This window comes from Cucumis melo, chromosome 1, assembly GCF_025177605.1.
Source record: "Cucumis melo cultivar AY chromosome 1, USDA_Cmelo_AY_1.0, whole genome shotgun sequence".
In the NCBI taxonomy this organism is placed as follows: Eukaryota; Viridiplantae; Streptophyta; class Magnoliopsida; order Cucurbitales; family Cucurbitaceae; genus Cucumis; species Cucumis melo.
The window spans coordinates 34,440,468-34,466,510 of record NC_066857.1 but is presented as its reverse complement, the minus strand read 5'-3'; the positions used below and the strand labels follow the sequence as shown (position 1 = coordinate 34,466,510).

Here is a 26,043-nt window from a genome sequence, read left to right as displayed (position 1 = left end):
CAAAGAATATTTGCAACATCGAATTATATAATTATATAAATCTGTAATAAATATCACTTGTAAGCATAAATAATTCTAAAATTTTTTATTTATTGAATTTTTAAATTTTTTTTTTACGACGATATTTATTATTTTTAGTTCAAATTTTAGTAATCCAAAGTTCCCAAATTTTTAGGGACAGAAATGCTATTTTTCCACTTAATTTTTCGTCTTCTCCATTTTTAATTTACATCTCTCTGTCATCTTCCACTGGCACTGCAGAGAGAAAGAGAAAGGGAGAGAGAGAGAGTAATGGAACTGAGCTAGAAGTCCAAAGCGACCTTCAAGTTAAACCTCTCTAGGGTTCGATCGTCGCCTTCATAATCACACAACACTTGTAAGTTTTTCTCCTCCTCTCGCTTCTCTCTGATTTCTCTGCTTTCTATCGGAATTTTGATCGGAGTTTGGTTTCATCAACGCTCCATTTCACTTCAGATATTTGTGCGTATTTTTCTTTTATTTATTTATTTTTTATCTAGTATTGATAAAATGATAAAGTATAAGGAGGAATACTGTTGAAAATTTGAGTTTATGAATGAGAAGAACAGAGTATTATCGAAATTCGATTGTGAAAGTGATTCCAAACTTGAAATCGTCGAGTCTAAGAGGTTATCGTTTTGTTGTGTTGGGAATTTTGCCGTTGAGAATTATGAATCTACTGTTTATACTTCTTTTTCCTTTTAATTTCTTGTTTTCTTGTTTGTTTGCTGCATGCTTTTCGGCAACTGGAGATGGACCCTTACAGAGCCTCTGTTTTGGATCTATGGAGTTTGCAGAGGTCGAAGTTTGTGTAGAGTAAATGGAAACTGATTAGATGGAGTTTGTAACGAATATCTGGTGTATTTATTATGCTGTTTTCTTGACATAATTTAGTATCTCTTATTATGTTATCTAGAATCCCCTGTAATGTATGTATGGTCAGTTGTATGGATCTCTGAGAAGTTTTTGTCAATATTAAATAATCTTCCATCTGGCATGCTGGAGCTATTTCAATGATTTGTTGGTGCTAAGAATTTCAAGTTCATTAGGATTTGAACTGGGTATTATTGTAACCTACTTAAGGGTTATGTGTTCAAAACATTCGACGAGCTTAATAAGTAAAAGCACTTGATGTCTCCTAAGTCTGGTCTTAGCTCTCGAAGGAGGCTTGGATTTTTCTCCCCCTTTTTAAATGGAGGAGCCGAACATATCATGGAACTTAGTGTAATAGATTTAGTTAAAAATCTCCTGATGCTACAGTGTAGTGTGTGGTATAAGTCGGACTGAATTATTTTGTTTTCCTTTTCTGTCTAATTTTCTCCCATTTACGTTGACATGATAGGTTTTGAATGATGCCATCGGAACCAGAAAATGTAGACCAACAAGTAGCTGATAGGGCGAAGTATTTGCTACAATCGTCTAAATACTCTGAGCCTTGGTGGCATGGAGTTGGGAACAACACCATTGCAGGTGAAGATGCTGCCAAAACATCTTCGGCAGAATACCTGAATGTTACTGTTGCCAGTGGAGCAACGCAGCCACAAGCAAATGGTATTGATATGCTCTTTCTGTAAAGTAAATGTCTATGTAACGGATATGCTTTATTATTCATTTAGTATATTTGTCTATGAATGGGCAATTTAAGTGATATATTGAAACTCTTCTTGGTCAGATGAAAATATTGGGAAAGAAGTCCAGCATCTCAAGTATATTCCGTTTTCTACATCCCCACCGGTGGGTGAACATCTTGACCTAAATTCCCAGATGGAACTTGTTGGCCACTCAATTGTAAGAATTGTGTGTCTCTCAAAACAAATGTATACGAAGAAATAAACATGAGTAGTGTGTGTAGTTCTTTTCTTTATTTATGTGCCAGGAATAATGAATACATTTCTTTCCTAAGAAAAATAGATGTTTGACTTTTTGGCATTGCTTCCCTCTTAACTGGATATAAAAAGGACTTCAAGTATCTCCATTTGCAGGTTTTGACATCATATCCTTTTTCAGATGCACAATATTGTCAAATGCTGACTTCTTATGGACCACAAGCAACGGTATTCTTCACATTTTCTGTTTTTGTTAAAGATGTTATTCATTATACTGAATCACATTATATTCGGTTTTAATTAATTTATCAATTGCAAGGATGAGGTTTAAATCATGACTTTTGAAATGGTAATTTGTGCTTTATCCATTTGTTAATACTACAGTCTACAAACCGTTCTTGCTGTTTGACTGTTCAAGAATTATGATTATACTTCATTTTCCTGCAGTTACCTCGTATTTATGGACTTCACCATGCTAGGATGCCTTTACCCCTTGAAATGGAAGAAGAGCCTGTTTATGTAAACGCAAAGCAGTATCATGGCATCTTGAGGAGACGACAGTCGCGTGCCAAAGCTGAGCTTGAGAAGAAAGTGATAAAAAGTAGAAAGGTATAGCCAACATGTGTTGAGAAAATAAATTGACTCATAGACAAATAATATTTCTTTAGCTAAGCAGACCTAAATGGATATTTGTAGTTAGTTTCAGCCTATGGGCGGGAGGATCATTTCATTGCATTGTAGAATTACTATTGATGGTCTTTTGTCTCACCAGGGCTATCTTTTCATATCAACCGCATTCACTTTCTTGTTAATTACATTTCATCATAGTTGTATAACATTATTTACTTTTATGGATTCTCTTTTTCATTTTCTGCAGCCATATCTTCATGAATCCAGACACCTCCATGCTATGAGACGAGCAAGAGGCAGTGGAGGACGTTTCCTCAATACCAAAAAGCCCAACAATGTTATGTCCAATACAAACAGGGAGGAAGACATCAATTCTGGTGCAAACCATTCAACTAAACCGGTTAGCGAGGTGGGATCAAAGTACATGGTAACCCATGAAAAAGGAATCAAGAATACACTCGATGAGCAGAGCAGAGAGTTGATGACACAAAATATGCAGATAACACACGCTTTCTTCAACGGAAAATCTAATGTCCATGGTTTATCCACATACAATTCACAACTTGGTGATGTCGAGGGAGGACATCTCGATCATCCACATGAAAGTATGCAAGTGAATGGGGCTCCACAGAGGGCCATCCCCATCAAATGAAAGTTTCTTGATGGGGAATGGGGGCTTCTTCTCCAACACCGTTTAACCAGTTTCTAGAGCAAAAAACTTGAATGCACTCAGTAATGTATTGAGTGTTGATTCTTGTGAGAAGGCTCTTTTAGTGGTTGGAAGCTGATGGATTTGCCCTCTTTCTGCTTGGAAGAAAACTGCCTTTTTGGTGGTGTTTCTCAGGCAATTCATTCTTGGCTTTAGTTCGTACTCTGAGGTGAGATTGGAAGAAGATGAAGAAATGCAGTGCACCAAAAAATATGGTACATTCACTGCCTATTTCTTTCCTCTTCAATTTACCTCTTTTATTACTTATGTACTTCTTATCATGAATGTCTGTCCCATAAAAAAAAAAATTATGGTCGAAGACTTTTGTAGGCTAATTTAGGTGCAATTGGGTGTTGTATCTATTCAACTTTGTGTGCACGTGTCCCGTTGATATGTATTTTCAGGTTTGGTGGACTTCAAGACATTAAATGTGGAATCTCTCTTTCACCTTTCCCGACTCTCTCTGTTACACACTGGGAGAGTAGAATTTAAAACTAAATCACCTTTTTTTTAGATAATATTATGAATTTAATTTATGTATTTTGAGGTTTTTGTTTTACTTTTGATTGATGAAATTTGTGGAACTTCAAATTTTATGTCCTACATAAGTTTCTAGTTCATGAAAAATTTAAAATTTGTTGAAACTAATTGATGTATTAGATATAATTTAAAATTTTATGTACTTCGAAAGTTTATAACTAAATTCGTAAACTCAAAAATTCCAAGGTGTCTAGACTCGAGCATTATCGTTCTAAGGACTTTAATTTTATTTTGGCCTTTTCTTTAAACATAATCTTTTTTAGATGAAATCACACATCTTTTAGTACAACTAAAATAGAAAAATTAAAAACTTAAATTTCTTGGTCATCATGTCAGTTGAGCAAAGTGAACGTGTATAAACTATGCATTACTGTGAACTACATAAATAAGACAAGGTCACTATCAAGAGATATTAGAAGCAAAACAAGTAAAGCGATAATAAAAACTATAATACTAATTTTTTTTTAAAAAAAAAGTCCATAGCCATGATAACAACAACAAGCAGAACCAAAAGTAAAATTTGGACCCAGAAGTTAGTACAAGCAAAAACTTGATATCATAATGCCACTAAAATTCAAATGTCAAATTGTTAGTTGATAAGGCTGGCAGTTCTTCGTTCAGAAAAATCTTTAGCCAAAATCCTCATTTTTCATGTTTCCCACTGACACAATAAAATAGGATGGCAGAAAGCATATATTTCATATTCTGTCAAATAGTTATTCGTCCAAAACTAAATGAATCTTCCATGCGAACTTCAGGCTAAGACGTAAGAGAAGAGAACACTAGACAAGATCGATCATATAAGGCACTTAAGATTAAAGAGATCCATTTTTCATTGTAAAGAAAAAAGCTTTTTATTCTTTGAGTTACCGTCATTCTTTACGATGAGAAAGGCGATTTCTTATTCATAAATGCAAGTTTTCACTTACAGATCTTGGGGGGAAGGGAGGGAGGAAGCACAATATATTATAAATTAATCATAATAAAACATGCAGAGGTAAAAGTATGTCAAGATAAAAGATGGATATATTACATGCTAACATTTGTTTGCTCGTCTTCTTCAGGTCTTCAGGTCTTCTAGTCATGAAAAATAACTGTACAGTTAAAGCCTTCCTTGTTCTTGAAGTTGCTCCTGTTTGAGAAACACAAAGTGTTGAATGTTAAGGCATTGAAGCTGAAATAAGGGAATGCCAAAGGCTAATGAAGTAGTTCTAGTTCTAAGATAATTCACACACTCAGGCTATGTATTGCATAACTTGTGGGAGGCAATAGACTATAGTTTCCCCATATTGCTCTAAACTCAAGTGTATGAAAGTTAGAAATACGTTGTTGGGTTGGTTGATGATAGCCAATATTGGATAACAATGGTTTATTATTTGAAGGTAAAGATGGAACTAGATAATGCAAAAGACCGTCAATTTATTAGTAATCCAACTGAATGCAAATGACTTTTGACACTAACCTCTGTAACAAAGAAGGCATGAAACCCATATGGAACTCTGTGTGGCAATTCAACAACTGCGACAGGCTCAGATGACATAGTTTTTGCATCTACAACATTCACTGCAGATTTTCTGCAGTCAACAATGAAAATTATTGTCACCCTCTGTAGCAAAATAAACTAATTTGATTCATCACATGTATTTAGAACTATCTACTAGTGTTTTAATGCAAATACCAACGCTGCTGCTACGGGGTTAGAGTTAAATTCTATTGTGTGTGAGTTCATATATTCATGAATTGCAAAAGTTATAAGAAAAATATCAATCGAGAAAATTATAGAACTACCACTATATGTACAACTTCAATTTTCTTAAGAATTAATGCGTTTAAACTGATAGCAGCCACCTAGTAATAGAATATCTAGTTAGGATGTCTAAAAAAGGCATCCGTATTCGAGCTACTACTCACATGATATATACAAATATATAGATATGTATGGCATAACTAACAATATATTTAAGTGTCAAGCAGTTACCCAGTATTCTCATCGTGTACGAATAATATCAAATAGCCATCATCTTCTTCTGAAGTGGTGCCAGGTACGCGGGGAACAAAGATAGCTTCTGAACCAAATCTACCAGGTCCAAGGTCATAGAGGCCTTGAACATTTCCTCCAACTTCAATCTTCGTCTTTCCAGTTTCAGGTTCAGCATGAAGATCAAATTTAGCGATCCCTGTGACTTTTGCAATGCTATCCAGCGTAGTCCCATATACATATTGTTGCTTCCTGAGTGCATACAGAGCATATATACTTATTCACCAATTTTTTATGTTAGGAATCCAGTTCATCAAGGCCAGGACAAAAAAAAAAAAAAAAACATGAGAATTGGAAAATTATGAACAATAGCAATAGATGATATGCAAATGCTGTCGCTAAACATTGAAAACCCATTGTCTTCTTTAAGTAAGAGCTCTACCTTCACGTAAATTTTAAATGTATGGTATCCCATTTCATACGAACAATTTAAACTATTAGTTACTCAAATATTCAAAAGAATATAACCTAAATCCCCTATGGCTATTAGTGTTTCTGAAGATGCTTTCTAAATGATGATGTAGATCTTCAATTGGAGAATTTGTGAAGGAAAGAAATATTCTTTATTTCAAATGTTTCTTACACCAAAATTTGATGATCTCATCATATTATACCCATGGACTCAAGCCGATATTCTTTTAAAAATACTAGAAAAATAAGGGAATCAAAATACCTGCCAGTGTAGCTTTCGTTCACTCTAGGAAAATCTACAGCAGATTCTGAGAGTTTCCTCTGTGAAGCTAAACCAGATTTAAGATTGAATCTCATCTCATACCTGACAGATGAAAAAATAATTAGAAACGTCACAGCCATATCAAGAACTTTTCTTCATATGTAGAAATGGATTAGAGTCCTACAGCTCATTTGAGAAGTTCTCGAGCTTCTCTTTAACAGACCCACTGACCATGTCCAAGTCAGGATTCTCAAGACGGCAAGTAATCAAAACTAGTTCATCTCCTTCCTCCCAAGCATTAGCTAAGCAGAAGTACACAACAAAAATGATGAAAATGAAAGGAGTAAGAACAATGATACAGTTTGTTCCATTAGCCAAACAAACAGAATCCAATAAGAACTGGAAGGTTCAGTCATTCAGTGAAGAAAAAGAAGGTTATAGGTATAAGTCCTGATAAAATCTATAATTTCCCAATCAAATGAGTTTTGTCCATAACCACACGTGTATTACTCAATGAAACTGACATTTAAGATTGTAATTTAACAATTCATAACAAAGTGGACCAGCATGTAAGAGATATTACTTGCTTTAAAAGACATGGGTAGCACACGTACTCACCATTATGAAATATGAAACAATTTGGAAGCTCAAACCATTGGATAAGCAAGTCATCTTTTGCATATCTTGGTAGCACACCAAACCTAGCTTTTTTTGTAGCATCAAATGTGAAAATTAACTTATTTTCTTTCACCATTTCCTGAAAGTTAACAAGTTGTTAATTATTGTATGACCAACCATAAGATTAAGAGCTTCAGGATTTAACAATCGTGATGCTAATAATTGTACTGGAATCCAATAAAACGGCATATGTGGGTACAGTCTTCTAACTGAAGATAAAATAAAAATTGGTACTAAAAGTGGAACATACTTCATAAGAGTACATATTAATGGAGAATCCTTCAAATTCCCCCAGGCACATTGGATTAGGGGTGTCATTTTTGTTTAATCCCCTTTGATTATTTAGTGAGATTTTCCAAGATAATTTTAATTTCTTTTTCTTTATGTAGTTCTTTCTAAATATTTCTGAACTCGAGTGGCAATACCTTTTTGAGAATATACTTGTACGAGATTATTAATGGGAAATGTACTTTCTATGTTGTGTACATTACTGTTGCTTTCTTATATCATTGGTAGGAAATGGAATTATAAAAGTAATTAATCGGCAATCAGTATGTTGGCAGCATCAGATGGTGCAAGCCAGCCATTTAAATCCTAGGGTAACTACATGCATATCAATTTACAAATGGAAAAAAGAAGGGGGAAGACACCAACTTCCCAAACTTGGGTTTGAGAGATTAGGCTCTGCGGGAATCAATGATTTACTAATATGTCCTTTACATACAATGGATTACTTTTTTATTCAGTAGCACGAGTCATCTGGATTGAAAATATAAAATTAATAACAAAAACTGTTCATAAGTGTCATACCTTGGGTTTAAAATATAAAGGAAGATCCATAAAAATTGCATAGTTTTCTGTAATTGCAAAGTCATGCATCATGACAGGAGCTGGAATCGTGATTGGTACTGGGTCATGCATGAGACCGTCCTTGGAAATAACTCTGTAGGTAACATATGGCGGTGAATGAGAATAACCAAATGTAAACATTTCGCCTGCATGCAGAAAATTAATCAGCATAGAGCACTTCATCATATTGCACCAAACTTAATAGGTGTCTTTTAGGGTGCTTATACCAGTGACTGGATCAACCTTTGGATGAGCAGTGAAGGTGTGTGTCAATCTCTTGTCATAATCCAGCAGACCAAGCGTCTGCAGATCTCCATCCTCCAACACTTTTATAACATCTACATAAAGAAAAACCAACTACTCAATGGTGTTTGTCCTTCTAATTCTGTTATTCAGTGGCCACAGGGTGATTGGGGGGAGGACAGTTGATTTTTCCTTTCCCATCAAGATCTTGAGACTGATGTTTGAGGAGAAGATATCGGAACTTGAAAGAGAGAAGATAAAACTTACAAGGTTTATCTCCCTCCGAAAGTGCTAGCAGCTTTCCATGGTGATATATGAGAGCCGTGTTACCTAGATAAGTTATTGATTATCAGCTTCAAACAATTTAAAATTTAAGTTCCATAAAAAGGAAAGCAGTAAAAACAGTACATGCATATTCGATCATAATATCTAATAGAGAGACCTACACTATCATCAGTGGAAAACGAAAATAGACAGGACTAAACCTGAGCTTTTCAGGATACCCGACCCCAGTATATCTCAATCACATGGAGAATTTGACAATGCAAAAAATGTTAACGATCATATATACAATTTAACATGGGTGGCATACCAAAACCATACCATGTAGAGTCACCCAAATGATCAAGGATTTCGCATCATCATCGAATCCAAACAAAGTTGAAGACAGAGAATGCAAAATTGAAGGATGACAATGTTTGGAATAGTTTAATAGGGCATTTATGAATCTGAAGAAAAATTTTGCCAAAAAAAAAATGACAAGGACTCCAACAAATTAAAAACAAAAAAAACAAAAAGTAAATAAAACCCTACCTGTCCCAGTTCCATACGAAACATCCAACACTTTTAACTTTGCTCTCAGCATTTGCATGTTAACCATTATTAACCCAAAGAACCCTTTCAGATCACCAATCTGGAATGACATCAAAGTTAACAGCAATGAATTAACTTTTTCAAGTTCATCATTTCTGAAACTAACTATCCCAATTTTCTCAAGTACAGAACGGAGTAAAACAAAAAAGCCAATAACGGTGAGCTACAATGTGGAATTCATTACTATTTTATAATTGTGTACATATTAGCTGTCTCCTTCATTTTTCTTTATATTGTAGTGGGTCATTCTCCTATATAAGAAGACCACCTAAGTGGTGCATATTTGAATGACATAAAACTATTGTCCTCTTACACTTAAGATGGTATCTCAGTGGGTAAAACTCTATCCAACTCTAAACCCCTAAAATCCTTAGCCATAAAACGGTGCACTCTATTTACAATGCCAGTGTCTTCATTTTCACTCACTGTGACCTGAACTCAATAAATTCAACAGTCAAACCAACTTCCACATACCAGGAGAACAAAATTAGCTTTTATTTAGAAGAATGGGAGTATTCAAGTAGCAAAGCAATGTACCTTCATGAATTTAGCAGCTCCAAAATATTCTTCTTGTTTAAGTCTTGATGTCCGCACATAACGGGAAACATATGATGCTTTTCCATCTTTAATGCGCAATCCATGGATCATGCTGCAAAATAAATAAGCAATAGTCGATAAAAAGCCAGGCCACATAGAAAACAGAAAGGAAAATTCAATATAATAGCTAAATGGATACCATGTTTAAAACAGAAATACATTGTCTAAGACTTGGGCTACTCTGATTTTCTAGTTCCCAGATGATAACAAGATATTGAAAATGTTTGGTCATAAGACTTCGGGAATGCAAAAAAGAAAACTTTACTGATTAGGAGTTATACTACAAAAAAGCCTATTTGTTCAAAAATCAAGAGAAGAGAAGATTGTCAGTTACAGTTTAAAGAGTTATGAAGTGCTACACTGAAGACCCTTCAGAGTTTTGTCAATAACGTACCCTGAAATCTGAATGAATATTCCACGGGTAAATAACAAGTTAATGAAAGGGATAATTTTATACCGTGAGACAAAATTGAGCCATTCAATTCAGAACTCACATTAATTACTGAATCCATCACATCTAGGACTGGAACATTGTTCACTCGGTGAAATTAATCAAGATCCAGAAACATATGCAAATGTAATCTTTAAGTAATCTGAAATAATGAGATGAACTAGAAAGTAGAAGGTGACGTACCCATCTCCATCAAACCTGCACATGGAAAAAAACACAAATGAGGAACAATTCATCTAACTAAGCACTGAATGATATGGACAAAGACAAGGGAACTAAAATCCACCCTTTGCTGGTTGGCACCCAATCCCCACCCCACAACAAAAAAGAAAGCTAAAGAATGTGCACAAGAAAGAAATATGCCAGGCTAGTATGACAGAGTTATAATATATCTCTATAATGTTATGCAGGACTCTTGTGCACAAAATTGCTTAAGATTTAACAAACCATACCAGTGGTAGCCAGCAACTGGGCTAAACTTCGGATTTGGTCCCACCCTAACAAACTCTCCATTTAAGCATTCCTGTAGGTTTATAATGCATTCCACGTTAGAGTAAGAAAAATTAGGATTAATTACAACCGTCAAGTATAGACCAAAACAACGCACACAATGCAGAAGTGTGAACAACTCGTAAACAAAGAACTGATCTAGCACAAACATTTATAAATGAACGAAAAGCTAGTTCAAAAGCATTCTCCAGCTTGAAACATCAATTCATCTAACTCCATATCAAGAGAATTTATAATTTCCCTCAAGGATATTACTTCATTATTTTAGATTATCTAATCAACTTGTATGTTTTCTCAAATAATCTAACCAACTAACATCGTACCCTCCTTGCCGTCACACCAATTCGGATAGTATAATTGGATTGAATCAATACAGGGAAACAAAAACTTCACGACTCAAAACTCAAATTTCAGACGAGGCCTCACTTGCTCAACTGATGAACCATTGGTATCCGGGTTCCAATTGAATTGAGGCCTACCGTAACCAGTGGATTTGGGTTCCAATACAAACAAGAAAACAGTACCCTCGGAAAGAAAGCCACTAACAAAAACTATACAACCAACCCAACTGAATGATAATAAACAAACACCAGATCAGAAAGCAGATTACAACTCACCGGAAGATAACCTTTAACAGGGAGATCAGTAATCGGAGGAGTCTCATCATGAACCGGAGCAAAATTACCGGAAAGATAGTGCTGAGGCTTAGAAGAATCATACATAAGCTTGACAAAGAGCTTCTCCAACAAATCGGTGGCCTTGGATACAAGGCCTTTACTGGGTTTGGGAGAGACCTCCACCAAGGACCGTCCGGGGAGTCCGCCGTTGAGCTTCTGCTTCTCATCCGCCATTGTTGTGAGTGAGAATCACAAGATTGAGAGTGGAGAATGGGTATGGTGGTGAAATAAGGAAGTGGAGCTAAGGCATGTGGGTGATTGTAAAGCCACGTAACGATGCTGATGACCATTTTGTTGAAATTCTTTCCACTACCATACAATGTTTCCACAGTTCAGTTCATACACAGAATTACAATTTGTATCATATGGTATTTCGGCATAGCACATTTCGCCCCCTGACAAAAAAAAAAAAAAAAACTATTTTTAAATATAGTAAAATATCGAATGGTAAGATTTCATCCCAACTTATTAAACGTTAACCCTAAATTAGGTCTTTCGAAGAATAAGTCGCTATGGCTTTATATGAGATATGTAGAAACTTATTCTCTATTATATAATTTTTTTAGTGGTGTGTTTTCTTCGATCAAAATTTGGCATCAAATTCATCCTCGATGAACTCTCCTACCTATTTATCATGATTATGTTTGTTCTTCTCTTCTTTTGTTGTTTAGTACAAAGAAAATAAGAGTGATGTTTACACGAGTATAACTCAATTCGTGCTTGTAGTGCTAACTTTAAGATCGCGGATATTGTCTAAAGAATAAGAAAAAGAGTGGCATCCATTACATAGTTGGTTCGTGTATATGTATCTTTTTATCGATCGGTCATATCGGTCATAAAAGAGTTTTCATCATTTTATAATTAAATTAAAAATAATTGTATTATTTGCTAGTAAATGATTCCACAATAGTATTTTTCTTTTCTTTTTATTTTTGATGAAAATAATGACTTTCATTTAGAGGAGAAAAGGAAATAAGAGTGCGTGAAAAAACAAGTTTATCAAAATACTAGAACTAAAGAAAGTGATTCCGATAAAGTAAAATGTTGATAAGGGAAAAATTTAAGAAAGAAAAAGATGGACTTTGGAAACTAAAGTGGATACGTGAAATCTAACTAAGGACGAATCTGATAACTCGATATTTTAGGTAATTGTTTGAATTAAAATCAAAGATTAAACAACGAAAACATGAATGTTTCTAATAAAAATCGATTTAGGAGTGGTTGGTGTAATTTAATCGACCAGTAGGTATCAAATCGAAAACTCGAGAACTATAAAAATAAAAATTTTAGGATTAAATGAAAATTATAAAAAGAAAAATTAAAATGTGTAATTTAACTTATATAGTTGATTCTCATTTAAAATAACATAAAACGTCGTACTGTATTCTTCAAATCTATCAAAACTATTTTACTAAAAATTTGAACATCTCTGTCTTTTGATGAAAAGATAACATATCTATCATTTGATGAAATTTTAGTATATTTTATAAATAATTTGATTCATTTTGTGATATTTAAAAGTATCATTATCATATATGTATATATACACATCTCAACTTTGCGTAGAAAGTTACGTTATATGAATAAATAAAATATAGAAAGTGGTGCAATGCATAGTATTGGGAGTTTTTGAATTTTATGTAAAAGTACAAATTATAGTTTCGTTAATATCCATAATTTAAGGTATTAACATTTTAATTTTAGAACTCTACACGAAGCTATCAACACTTCTAAACATATAATATATTTTATCTCACACTTGATTGTTTTTTCTTCTTTAAAATATAGTTTGCTTTGTTGGTCAAACTCATAGATAATGATCAATCAAATGGCTAATTAAACATCTCCTAATTTCCAAACTCGATATTTGATATATTTTTAACTTTTCATTCATACCTTTAATATTTTTGGTTCTTTTATTAATTATCTGTTAAATACAGCAAAATGTACTAAAATATTTACATAAATATAGTAAAACACGACGGTCTATTGTTGTATATCATAAATAGATTGTGATATTTTACTATATTTATAAACTTTTTAGAAGTTTTGTCATTTAAAATAATTTTTCACTTTGATTAGTTTTACTTTAGCTTTCTTCGTCCATGTCCGTGCCAACACGTGCCTTGGCAAGAATGATATAAAATACTCAACCAACACTTCTTATATGAATATACAATTGCAAAACAAAACACTTTACATGGATTAGTATCTATTTTTTCTTTATTCATGTATGTATGTATGTATATATATATATATATATATATATATATATATATGAAGTCTTGGCTTGGATTATACATATGGGACTCTCATGCATTAACCATTATACTAATAGACTATACATGTGGAAAATGGTTAGACCAAGTCATAATGGATTAATTTCAAGAAAATTGAAAGCAACCTAAAAATTAGCGGTGAACATGATGAACCGAAAAATGAGTCTACCAACCAAATTGAAGTCGATCGATCGGAAAATGAGAAGGGTCAGTTTTAAAATGTTTCAAATCGAGAATTTCAAAAAAGTATTTTTAAGTGTTAAACCGATCGACGGACCCCCTTTACTCATCAATGTCGAGATCGATTTGAACATTTACTAAACCGGCTTCGAGTGAACAATGATCACTCCTACTAAAAAATCTCCAACCATCAAAATTTCATATACTCTCTGCATTGGCAGGGAGTCATATATATATCAAATTCTTTCCAAATAATCATTAACCTTAATTTTCAACTACGCCAAATACTATAGAACTTCAATGAAACTTTTCAAAAACTATAAAATTTTTAAATCATTAACCCTCAATTTTTAATTACTTCAATAATAAAGTACTTTAATGAATTTCTCCAAAACCATCTTTGATTGAGCAAAGCAAAGAATCAGAAAATTGTCAATATTAACCAATCAAATGTTTTTAAGTTTCAGGTTTATGTATTATTCTCATATGATAACTCGTTAGAATAATTTTTTTCTAGATCATAATAAACCCATGAGATTCGAATAAATTAAGTTCAACTTCTTTTTATCACACAATTTAACCATCAATTTTTTTTTATAAGTAAAATATCACTCAGGGATAAAGATCAAAACCCAAAAATTAACAAAAATTTCAATTGAAGGTAGTCTATTCACGACTCTAATTTCGTTACATACCGATTTAACATAGCACGTGTTGCCAACCACAAGACTTTTGTCACCTTCATGAGCCTCAAACGAGATGGTTCTAATTGTTACGAAAGAAAATCGACCAACTCTCGAGACATCCCTTTGGTGATTATGGTAAATAATGTGTGAGAACACAAAACCCAAAACCTACCTGTCATCATGAACCACTCCCATGGCCTATACCTTCTCTACACAAAATGATATATACACTCACGCCAAGTTTCAAAGTTATGGGTCTTCTTTTCCTCTCATTTAACCCACCACGCAATTTCCCATTTTAATTTTTACCCAACTTTGTCAATTTCCCCTAACTCACCAAACAAACCCTTCCAACCCTCTCTTTCAAACTATCACACCCATATGGCAATTTTTCATATACTCATCCTCTACTATTTGGATAGAATTTTATATCATTCCCAACTTTACTAGCACTACGACACGGTAGCGTAGACATTTTCTTTTAATATTGTACCGTGATCATTACATTCATCGTAACTTTTTCATAAAAATAAACATTTAAGAATATTTTTTTAGTACAAATTGGAATAGGGGATTATTTGAACATATGAGACAAAACTTCTTATCTTCATATACATATATGTGTCGGTTGAACTAAACGCTTATTGACAATATGTGTCAGTTTCAACATTGAATATTGATATTTTTTAATTTATGTGAGTAAAATTTGGCACAACTTTGATTAACCAACTTAATATATATATAAATATATAAATTTAGTATAGAAAATTTTAACAAAGTGACATTGTTAATATATATACAAAATTGTTAATATCCATATTTGTTTAATTAACAAAATAAACACAAGATCGACACTGACGTAAAAATATCTTTAACACGAACGTATTTATGATTAAAGTATATTTACTTATGTTAAAGAGGTCGTAAATTCGATCTTTATTTTAAAAACAAATCGAATAAAAAGAGTTTGAAAAAGGAGGATAAAGTAGTAATTTAGAAAAATAAAAACTAATGGTATGTGATTAAAGAGATGAATTGTATCATAATTAATAATCTTCTTAGAAAGTCTAGACGTAGGCTTTAATTCTGAGAAAACTAATGAATTCAAAGAGATTTGTTATTAACCAATTCATTTAGTGGGATTTAACTTGTACGCATTGCATATAAGGAAGAAACAAAAACAATTACAATCTCATAATTTTCTTTTCTTGAACTTTACAACGCAAAATATTGTGTAGTTTTGGTCCATTGTCACAACATATTTATATAATATTTATTAACAAAATCTATTTATTTATTTTCCTTTCAAAAGCAATTTATTTAAATTCCATTTCATAACTATTTTCTTTCTTTTGTAATATTAATTACAACTTGTTTGGATTAGAAAAAAAATGTTTTTCAAAAATTCATATTTATTTAAACTCTTTTGATTGTACTGTTCTTTTTTTTTTTCTTAAATGATTCATTTTTTAATTTATTTCAAAGTCTATCAATACTATTTCTACCTTCACATTTTTTTCTCGTTATATATCTTTTATCATTTGTTTAAAAAAACAAAAGCCAAAATTTAAAAGTTAAAAAAATAATACTTTTAAAAACTTATTTTTGTTTTTAGTATTTAATTAATAAGAATTCAATTATTTTTAAAGAAAGATGTAAATGATCGTTGAAAAATAGAAATGAATTAATAGACTTAATTTTAAAATATGATTACCAAATAGATCTTAAATTGTAAAAATAAAAGGAAAAAGTTTCGTACGAGTCAAAAATTTGACTTATTTGGTCCTATATAGTTGGCCTCTACATATGCAAAACAAAGGATAAACTTTAATTTAGTTCTAAAAAAGGAAGAAGAAAGCCTATTGAATGTGATTGTCAAAGGTTTTTGGTGTCATTATTTTGTGAAAGGAACTTAACTAAAAAGTGGGAATTTGCCAAATACTCTTTTCCCCTATTGAAAATATAACTGAAAACTGAATTTTACCTAACATAAACCCTAAAGCCAAATACTCTCCATTGTTTCTTACTTTTTTTCTCTCAATTGAAATTTTTCCTTCTTATAAGGAAATTAATTAATATGAACCTCTCCTTATAGTGGAACTAGATAAATCATTATTTTTTTAAAAAAATAAAGTACAATTTTGGAAGAACAAAAATGTAATTTGAATACCCTTTTTGCCTTTCAAAGATGATCATTTCATGATCACATCATATGTCATATAAAATAAACTTCTATGAGTAACAAAACAATTCTAACTTTCTATTGGTATTGGTTTGAATATAAGTCATGTTTATCCAAACCGTAATAAAGAATTGATGTAATCATAATGAAATTTTATTGATAGATAAATGGTAATCGAACTTGAATTATTATAAATATAATTGGATTGTTTTTTTTATTACATATACTTAAAATTATGAATTTTATCAAAATTAGTGTTCTTATTACCGCTACCTCTATCTCTAAAGATCAAGTAGCTAGAATTGGTATTAGTAACGATAATAATAAAGATGTTAGAATTGACAAAAAAAAAAACAATTGTAATAATAACAATAATGATAGTCATAACGATAACAATAAAAACAATAACAAAAATACTCATAATTAAAATTTTGCAAAAATTTACAAATCTTATTCTTTAATTATAATGGTCTAATTGATATCTTCCTCCTACGTTTTTATTCATTCATGAACTAAAAAGGAACTAAATTGAAACTTTTAAAACAATAATTAAAATGCAAATAAAAAACAACAATGTAACACAAGAAACTACAACGTATATATTTACCCAAAAAATATATGTATAATTAGAGTTTGAAAATTAGAACCTTCCCATTCGAGGAATATGGTCAAATATAGAGTGAATTTATCTAGATTATAATGTTAAAAAAATAAACACAACTATATTTTTGTATTAAATTAAGATAAAGTTTTAAGTATACAGTAATTGTAGTACAAAAATTATTCCCCAAAGTATAGCCAGCTTTAATCTAATTAACAAATAGGGTTTGTCCATGCAAATCCATGCATTAATACCTAATTAAACTTAGACTACGTACTCCCAAACAATAAACAAATAATTAAACCATATAGGAATTAACATTAAAATTTGATTTTCAAGTGAAAATTAAAAAGAGAAGAAAAAATAAAAACCCTAAAGTCGGCTACCGGCCACCTCAATTCTTGCATCTCAATCTCTTGCTTTTCAATCCAAAACTTCCTCACACTCATGTTTTTGCACCAAAATTTTTCTCTCTTTTAAAATAATTTTTCCGAAGCAAACTTCCTTCCATTCATTTCCTATAAATAACCCCACAAATCTTAAAGTACATTTCATGTTTTTGATTTCATTCAGTTTGGTCACCCACAATTCCATCAAAACTTTCCCTACTTTTCTTCCCTTTTTCCTCCCTCTCAACCTCCATTTCCTCTTTTAAAAGCTCCCACATAATTATCATCCCAATATGTGTCGTGGATTACTCGGTCGTCGTCCTTGTTGCCTTTCCCTTCTTACGTTTCTCTTTGTCGTCGTTGTCAACTTTGACACTTTCTCGACGTGCTTTGGCTCGTATCCTGATGTTGATAATCCTCTACCGTCAATTAGCAGTGGTGATAAAGAAGACTATGGTCAACATTATTATGAACACTCCTCCTCTGAATTCTCCAGCATGTTGAGGACAAGGTTAGAGAAGATGGTGTCGTCCCCTTTGGCATCACCGGAGATATTCAACGTTGATGATTACGGAGCAATGGGTGACGGAGAAGACGATACTGAGGTGGGGTATTTTCTTTAAGAACACATAGCAATAATTGTAGACGACACACAACGTAACACTATCAAACATGGCTCAACTAACACAAAGAATCGTAAAAAAGAAAAAGAAAAAAGAAAAAAAACTATGGTTGGAAACGAGAAGTTACTAACATTTTGATAGGAGTAATACTCTTCAATGGAATTAAAAAAAGTTGGGAGGTGAAATAATGTTGAATGAATTAATAATGTGTTTGAAATTGAAAATTTTTCAGGCGTTTAAAGAAACATGGAAGGACGCATGTTCATCTACAAATGCCATTTTTTTGGTTCCTTGTGATAGAGTTTATCATCTTAAGCCAATCACCTTCTCTGGTCCTTGTAACTCTCCTCTTCTATTTCAGGTATCTATATTTATATATATATATATATATATATATATATATATATATATGTATGTATGTATGTATATGTATGTATGTATGTATATGTATGTATTTTACAAAGTCATCCCACCAAATTTTTAAATATATATACAATCATATCAATTTAATCTCTCTCAACTTTACATTTTATTTGTTACACTTGTTCCAATGATTTGTATCTTTCTACGCTGGTTGAATTCTTAGTTAAATTTCAGAAACAAAAAACATTTTCCTTTTTAGTTTTTAAATTTTAGCTTGATTTTTTAAGAAAGTTAGAGAATAATATTATTTATAGACTTAACTTTAAAAAACAAAATAGTTATCAAACAAGATTTAATTTATTAGTTTTTATAAAAATTGTCGATAACCTTGATTTGATTTGTGTCGCCACATATTAGTTTTGTTAAAATTAATTAACAAATAAGTATGAGTCAAAATATGGGTTTTTTTTTTTTTTTTTTTGAGTTTTTACAATGGTAGGTGGAAAATTCTATTTTACTTTCTTACGTTGTATATTTGAATTGAACTAATTATATATACTGCATTAAATAAAAGAGAAATAAAATAAATATATAATAATTGAGTTTCACTCATATTTCTATTTGTCATTAAAAAGTAGAAGTTGGTGTGGAGGATTATCTTTTTCATATGGTAAATTTATAACTCACCATAAATATATTAAATTCAATTTGTATTTATTAATAATTGTTATATTTATTTGATTTATTTAACGGTTTTTCATTTCCTCTTATGCACAATATTACATTTTTTTTTCAATTCTATATTTTTATTTGTATTTTAGCTGTTATTTATTTTATTTTTCTTTTCTTGTTAGATCTTTTTTTAGTACCTGTTTTATATTTTATATTTTTATTTTTGTCTTCTTCTTCATTTTCACTTTTTTCTCAATGGTAAGGAATGTCTCCTCTTTCACATTAATAACGGGTTTTTTAATTAAAAAAATTTCCCAATTTAGGTATTTAGTTTTTTTTAAAAGAAAAAACTTTAGTTGGATAATGTTTTACTTAAAGTTATAGATTGTAGGGATTTCTAGGTTTCGAGGGTTTTTGGGTTTACGTCTTTTCTTTCACATTAATAACTGGTTTGAGGAAAAAAATATATTCCAATATAGTAAAATGGATCAAAATATTTATAAGTTTCTATCTGTTACTATTAGTGTTTGTTAATGTTACTAACAGACATAAAAGTCTATTAATATCTATCATTAATAGAACTTGAAATATAGCTACATTGGTAAATATTTTCGCAGTTTTGTCATTTAAAATAATTTTCTTAAAAAATTGGTCTGTATATATTTTTATTAAAAAAACCTATGATTTGATAACTTTTTACTTAAAACTTAGGACATCTTCTAGGATTTGAGAGTGTTCAGGAAACTACGTTGGAAAAATCAAAAGGACTTCATAATTATAAGATAGATTGAATTATTCTCTAATTGTCAATTCACTTTGAGAACTCTATATTATTTAATATGATATCAGAGCTCATCAAACCCACACAAACGTTTCTAAAAAAATTGGGATCCAATCCAAAATAAAGGATTTATATATTTTGGTTTGATAAAATATTTTTTTGTTTAGGTTTTGTTCAATTTTTAAAAAAGGTGGCTTTTTGTCTCCTAAATGAAGTTCTAATACCAACCTCTATGACTCCTTTATACAATTGTTTCTCCATTTTGTTATTGTATGTCAAAGGCACGTGCTTATTTTCCCTCTGGTAATATTGCAATTATCTTGAAAAGTGAGATAGTTTGGTAAGAATTTATTGAACATATTCGATTTATTTTCAAATATAGCAAAGTAAACGAAAATATTTACAAAATATGACAAAGTGTCAGAGTTTATCTATGATAAATCAAGATAGATCAAGATAGAATACCATTTATAGATAGATCAAATTTGATCTATCGTAGATAGACGATGATATTTTGCTATAGTTGTAACCATTTTAAAAATAATTTCCCTATATAAATTCCTATATTTTAAAATGAAAACTTAATATCAACATAAAAAGTAGAAATTTTCTTTCATAGATAGATTCAAGAATTTATTTTTATTTATTAAAAATGAATCATATATTATTTCTATCGCAATACAATGCTTATTTCATTTTTTTTCAATTATAATAATATTATTTTCTCCTAATAATTAACTTTAATTCTTTTTTCCAACATGAAAGATCGAAGGGACAATAAAGGCATCCCCACATATATCAGATTATGAGAAAGACAGAAGGCATTGGATTATATTTCAAAATTTGTTAGGTCTTAGAGTGGAAGGTAAAGGCATTATTAATGGAAATGGAAGGAAATGGTGGTTAAATTCCTGCAAAGTCAATAAAACTCTTGTGAGTTACTCAATTTTAACAAAAGTTCAATTTCTTACGTTAAAAAATCATAATTTATTTTTGTGTATTCACTGATTTATTTTCCTTTTTCTTTTTCTTTTTCTTGTTTTTTCAGCCTTGCAAGGAAGCTCCAACAGTAAGTTCATTCTCATATGCATAAGTTATTAATCATTTACCCTAACTAAATTGAGTTAGGATTAACTTGTTTAAAAATTGAACAGATAAAGTTTAACCAATGAAGTCTTTTTTTTTTTTTTGTACAATTGAGATAGGGGGCTTCAGACCACAAACCTTATAGTTACTAGTACTCACAATTGAGTTACGTTCGATTTGGCAACTAAAAAAGTTAACATTAATGTAAATATTAGGTAAATATTGAAATCATTAAACATTAACGTAAATATTTGGAACTTTGAGAGGACTAAGGGCATTAAAATATGTCATTATGCTAACATACATTATAAAAGAAACGCAAAAGGAAAATCTATCTGCAAAATAGTTTCAGAGGAACTTTTACGAAATGACTCTCTAAGTGTTTAAAAAGATATTATTCTACGAATCGTTCATAATATAATATCTTTTTAAACATTTAGAAATTCGTTCTACACAAGCTCTAAATTTAGAGTTCGGATTAGAGAAATCTTAGTTTCTGTTTTCTCATACTTTCAACACTTTTTAGGCTGTTACTTTCTATCAATGTACCAATCTGAGAGTGGAAGGGCTGAGGTTCAGAAATGCACAACAGATGCATCTTTCTTTCCAGAGATGCAACAATGTCAAAGCTCTAAATCTCTGGATATATGCACCAGGAAACAGCCCCAACACTGATGGCATCCATGTCACAGGCACTCAATTCATTGTCATCAAGAACTGTCTTATAATGACTGGTATTCCTATTCCCAAAGCTTCAAACAAATACAATCTACAAAGCCTCGTTTTTAGTTTTATGGTAGTTCTCAACTTTGTCTTTGGTATTCTTTTGAAGGTGATGACTGCATTTCAATCGTAAGTGGATCGAAAAATGTCCGAGCAAAGGGCATCACTTGTGGACCAGGTCATGGAATTAGGTACCAAATAACAAAACTCCAGATCTAAGATAATTTCATTCAACGGGGTTCGTGTTATTGATTGTTTATTTTTTTTCATTTTCCTGACTTATTTTGCAGTATTGGAAGCTTGGGAGCTGGAAAATCTGAAGCAGAGGTTTCTAATGTGGTGGTTGATACAGCAAAATTTTCAGGAACGTCAAATGGAGTGAGAATTAAAACTTGGCAGGTAAAATGATTGCTCTAAGTTTTCCACGAGTAGCTAAAAGAAAACTTGTTTAGAACAGTAAAAATTACTTGTTTTGACTTGAAAATTAAAGTTATTTCACTTTGTTAAGACTTAAAAATCAGAAAATGAAAGAAGTTTACTGGATGCAAAAGTAACAGTGTTTGTGTCTGCTGATTTTGACACCAGAACTTGACCTGCACATTACTTAATCCTCTACTTTTTGACCAACGACATACCTATGTAAGTTTAGGTATCATGTGCTTTTCAAAACCTACCAAACAAATTATCATTTTTTTCACAAGTCAATGACCTGGAGGGAAAAAGGAAGTTTGGTTTGTTTTCTCCCCTACCAGTCAGCTAAGAATTTGGTATTAAAGCTCCATAATGGATTGATCTATTGGCCAATAATGGTGGGTACAATAAAAAACTTGGTGAGGCTGGGTTCAATCCATGGTGTTGGTGGTTATCCACCTAGAATTTAATATCCTACGAATTTTTTTCGTGTTTAGATGTTTTAGAGTCAGATGAATGTACGTTTAGTTGAGGTGTGCAATATGGGAATATATTGAAAAGCTTTTTCAAACATAGTGGACCAGTAAAATCAATACAGAAAGGAAGTTTCTGCCCGAGAGCAAGATAAACAACAAAAAAATCCTATGGGTCATGCCTTGTCACTCTTTCTTTGATTTTCTTTATACTTAAGGAATTGGCATGGCATGTTTTGAGATTTTTTACAGTTTGAAGGAGAGAACGATTTAATCCCATCTTTTTCTCTTACGTTGTTTACAAAGAACTTGGAAATTGATTTATTTTAAGTCTTATTTTCTTGGTTTCTTAACTTCCACATCTTGTTTGCTTTTGATCTTTGTGCAATTTTGGTCTACAAACTTTGTGCAAAAAATTGTATACGTCTTATATTTGAAGTCAAATGAAACGGGTTTTGTTATCAAAATTAATAACTTAAGATTAATGAAAGCTTTTACAAAATTATGACTTCATAAAAGTTCAAGATCTAAAACTAGACGAGTTAAAAGCAGAGAGCCCAACGTGGAAGTTTTACCAACCAAAAGAAATATTAGCATTACCCTTATAGAACACACAACTTGACAGCTAAATTTAATATTTTGCTTGGACTTAAATTACCTAATCAAATATCATTTTAGTTCTAACCCAAAAGTTTGGTCTACAGGGAGGAAAAGGGTATGCACAAAACATAATATTCCAGAACATTGTGATGGACAATGTGACCAACCCAATAATCATAAATCAAAACTACTGTGACCAGAAAGAACCATGCACACAACAGGTAAACAAAAACTTCAATAACAGAATTCAGCACAACCCAAAACTTCAATATTTACAAAAAAGAATCTCCTAAACATTTTATCAAATACCATACAGGCAGACGCAGTAGCGGTGAGTAACGTAATGTACCAGAACATCAGAGGCACAAGCGCTTCAGAAGTGGCTGTGAAATTCGATTGCAGCAAAAGCGTCCCATGTCAGGGGATTCTTCTACAAGATATCAATCTGGTTCACAAAGGAAAAAATGACGACAAATCGGCCCAAGCCGAAGCTTCCTGTAAAAATGTCAAGTGGAAGAACAGAGGAAGGGTTTCTCCACAGTGCGGAGGAGGATGAAGAAGAGAAATGGGGGATCCGATTTTTGCAAATGCTTGATTGGGTCATTGTATATTCAAAATAATTTACACTTTTCTTAGACAAAATGGATTAGTGGTTCGTTGTATTCAAATTAGATATAACTATTTTTTCTCTTCTTTTGGGGATAAACATGTAAGATAGGGTTATTGTTTGGGGTTATTATATGATCCATTGTAGCACTCATTAAATGGAGATTTAAGAATACATGAATAAAGTATTTTTTTTATATGTATTTTTTACTAAAGATCTCAAAAGTGATAGTAATCGTTAATATCTCGACTCCAACTAACTTTATTATCGAACTTTCCGTATTTACTCAGGAACTCTATTTTTCTCTCTTATTGTCATTTACACATTTATTGAAAAATTTCGACACTAGACTTTCTAACTTCAATATATAAGCGTTTAAAGTTCAACTTTGCATTTCAAACAATTTTTAGTTGCTTATGAGTAAAAGACTTTCTTGTGCGAAAAACGTAGATGTATAACAACTAAAACTAAAGTTAATGTATGTAAACCAAATGAGACGTGCAACAATTAATGATTTCTTCATTAAAAAGAAAAATAAAATATGATCAAATCTCGTCTATACTGAACCGAAAGTGTAAAATATTGTTAGTTTGAACATAACTCAACTAACATCAAATTGTGTCAATAAACAAAAGACGTGGATTTGAATCTTTCATTTTCTATGGTACTAAATCGGGTGATTTAAAATATTTATTATGGTGCAAAATTGACAAGAAAAAGAAAATTTCCTATGACTTACTATGGATATATTTTCCAATGATTTTGAATATAACAATGTGATTTTAACCATTTACCAAACGTTTGAGCGCATGTGTCCTAGAAAACGGATTTTTCAAAGAAAATTGCTGCAATGGGCTCAATGGCCCATAAAAAGACAAGCCCAATGGATTTTGGCTTTTACGAGAACAAATTGTGTTAATTTGCTGATGGGACAGAAAGGTGAAGAATGGAAATCCAATAGCTTTTCACTGTGTTTGGCTTTTTGTAATAAAAGAGCTCTCCTTTTCCTCTCTCTTCCCTGTAATGATTAACAAAATTTCAAATTTGTGTAGCTAATGGATTTTAAATTTGTATCCAACGAGATGTGTGGTTCACAAAAAGTTTGAATCAATAATTGTTACAAGAAAGTTAATACGAATATTGATATAAAAAATATGAATTTTTTATAGGAAAAGTGTTAGTTAACGCAAATAACGAGATAATAAATCTATTGATAAGTTTTTTATCCACTCAATTCAACTCTTCTAAATTTATCGAGTTGTCAAAACAGATTAGTAGATTTTTAAACGTTAAAATCTCATTTAGGTCCAACAAACGTTTAGAATAAAATATTAAATTCTCAACATATTCAATATTCTATTAATTAAACACAATTAAAACTTAAAAAAAACTCAGATACCATTTGTTATTTATCATTTTTTGTCCTTTTTTTTTAATAGAAAGAGCTGTTTCTGTGTTTGTTTTTTCTTTCTTGATAGGGGAAACTAGTAATCGCTTGATTCTGTTTTATTATCTTTTATTTCACAACCTTTACTAGAAAAAGCAATATCTTGACTCTGACCTCCATTGGTTAATTACATCTTTATTATGATTATGACTTTCAATGGCACTTTTTCTGATTGCTCCTTTGTTTTGGTTGGTGCCCAATTCTACACATTAAATCTGCAAAAGGAAAGCAAAAAGATAAATGAAACAATATCCAAATAGATCTATATGCCTTCCTTGTCTTCCTTATTCTCTCTCTCATGAGAGAAGAATCTAACTATGGCTCCTCAGAACATTCTATAAATCCAAAACCATCTCTAATTTTACAGTCAAATTTACCACAAATAAAGAGTTGAGATTCTCGAGGGTTTTTTTCAACCATCTATTTCTTCTGCTTCTCATATTACAAAACTCAGTCTGATCGTAACACTGTATTTGCACTTAAATTCAGAAGAAAGAGGAAGACAGAGCTCCAACCATGTGATGTTGGTGGTAAGATCAATAGCCTAGAGATATATTTGGAGTTGACATCGAAGAGAGAGAGAGAAAGAGAGAGAGAGAGAATTGACAATGTGTTTTTGGTTGGCCAA

General features: G+C 31.5%; 3 protein-coding genes across 5 annotated transcripts; 2 read left to right on the top strand and 1 right to left on the bottom strand.

Moving 5' to 3' along the window:
* The first annotated feature begins 156 nt into the window (after positions 1-156).
* Positions 157-3,723, top strand: LOC103499928 (nuclear transcription factor Y subunit A-7-like). Of its 2 annotated transcripts, none has more exons than XM_008463075.3 (6): positions 157-376; positions 1,361-1,569; positions 1,691-1,806; positions 2,001-2,072; positions 2,292-2,453; positions 2,722-3,723. In XM_008463075.3, the coding sequence occupies exons 2-6, from the start codon at positions 1,368-1,370 to the stop codon at positions 3,124-3,126; spliced, it is 957 nt and encodes a 318-aa protein (XP_008461297.1). In that variant the 5' UTR covers positions 157-376; positions 1,361-1,367; the 3' UTR covers positions 3,127-3,723. The 2 variants fall into 2 exon arrangements, with proteins under 2 accessions (XP_008461297.1, XP_050944198.1); XM_051088241.1 differs by having other exon boundaries at positions 183-376; positions 1,691-1,752.
* An 875-nt stretch (positions 3,724-4,598) lies between these two features.
* LOC103499930 (carotenoid 9,10(9',10')-cleavage dioxygenase 1) lies at positions 4,599-11,628 on the bottom strand. 2 transcript variants are annotated; one of them, XM_008463078.3, is made up of 14 exons: positions 11,253-11,628; positions 10,578-10,648; positions 10,309-10,323; positions 9,615-9,726; positions 9,018-9,117; positions 8,472-8,534; positions 8,189-8,299; positions 7,923-8,107; positions 7,053-7,191; positions 6,619-6,736; positions 6,435-6,536; positions 5,702-5,953; positions 5,186-5,297; positions 4,599-4,855 (listed from the first exon to the last, which is right to left on the bottom strand). In XM_008463078.3, exons 1-14 carry the CDS (start codon positions 11,484-11,486, stop codon positions 4,826-4,828), a joined length of 1,644 nt encoding a protein of 547 aa, XP_008461300.1. In that variant the 5' UTR covers positions 11,487-11,628; the 3' UTR covers positions 4,599-4,825. The 2 variants fall into 2 exon arrangements, with proteins under 2 accessions (XP_008461300.1, XP_050944194.1); XM_051088237.1 differs by lacking the exon at positions 10,309-10,323 and having other exon boundaries at positions 10,569-10,648.
* Positions 11,629-17,812: 6,184 nt separating this feature from the next.
* MPG3 (polygalacturonase QRT2) lies at positions 17,813-24,170 on the top strand. The gene is given in 9 exon segments (NM_001297518.1): positions 17,813-18,234; positions 18,485-18,613; positions 20,834-21,001; positions 21,117-21,137; positions 21,681-21,888; positions 21,987-22,068; positions 22,168-22,276; positions 23,466-23,582; positions 23,678-24,170. Coding segments are annotated over 9 exon segments (1,386 nt in total). The 5' UTR covers positions 17,813-17,922; the 3' UTR covers positions 23,918-24,170.
* Positions 24,171-26,043: the final 1,873 nt, after the last annotated feature.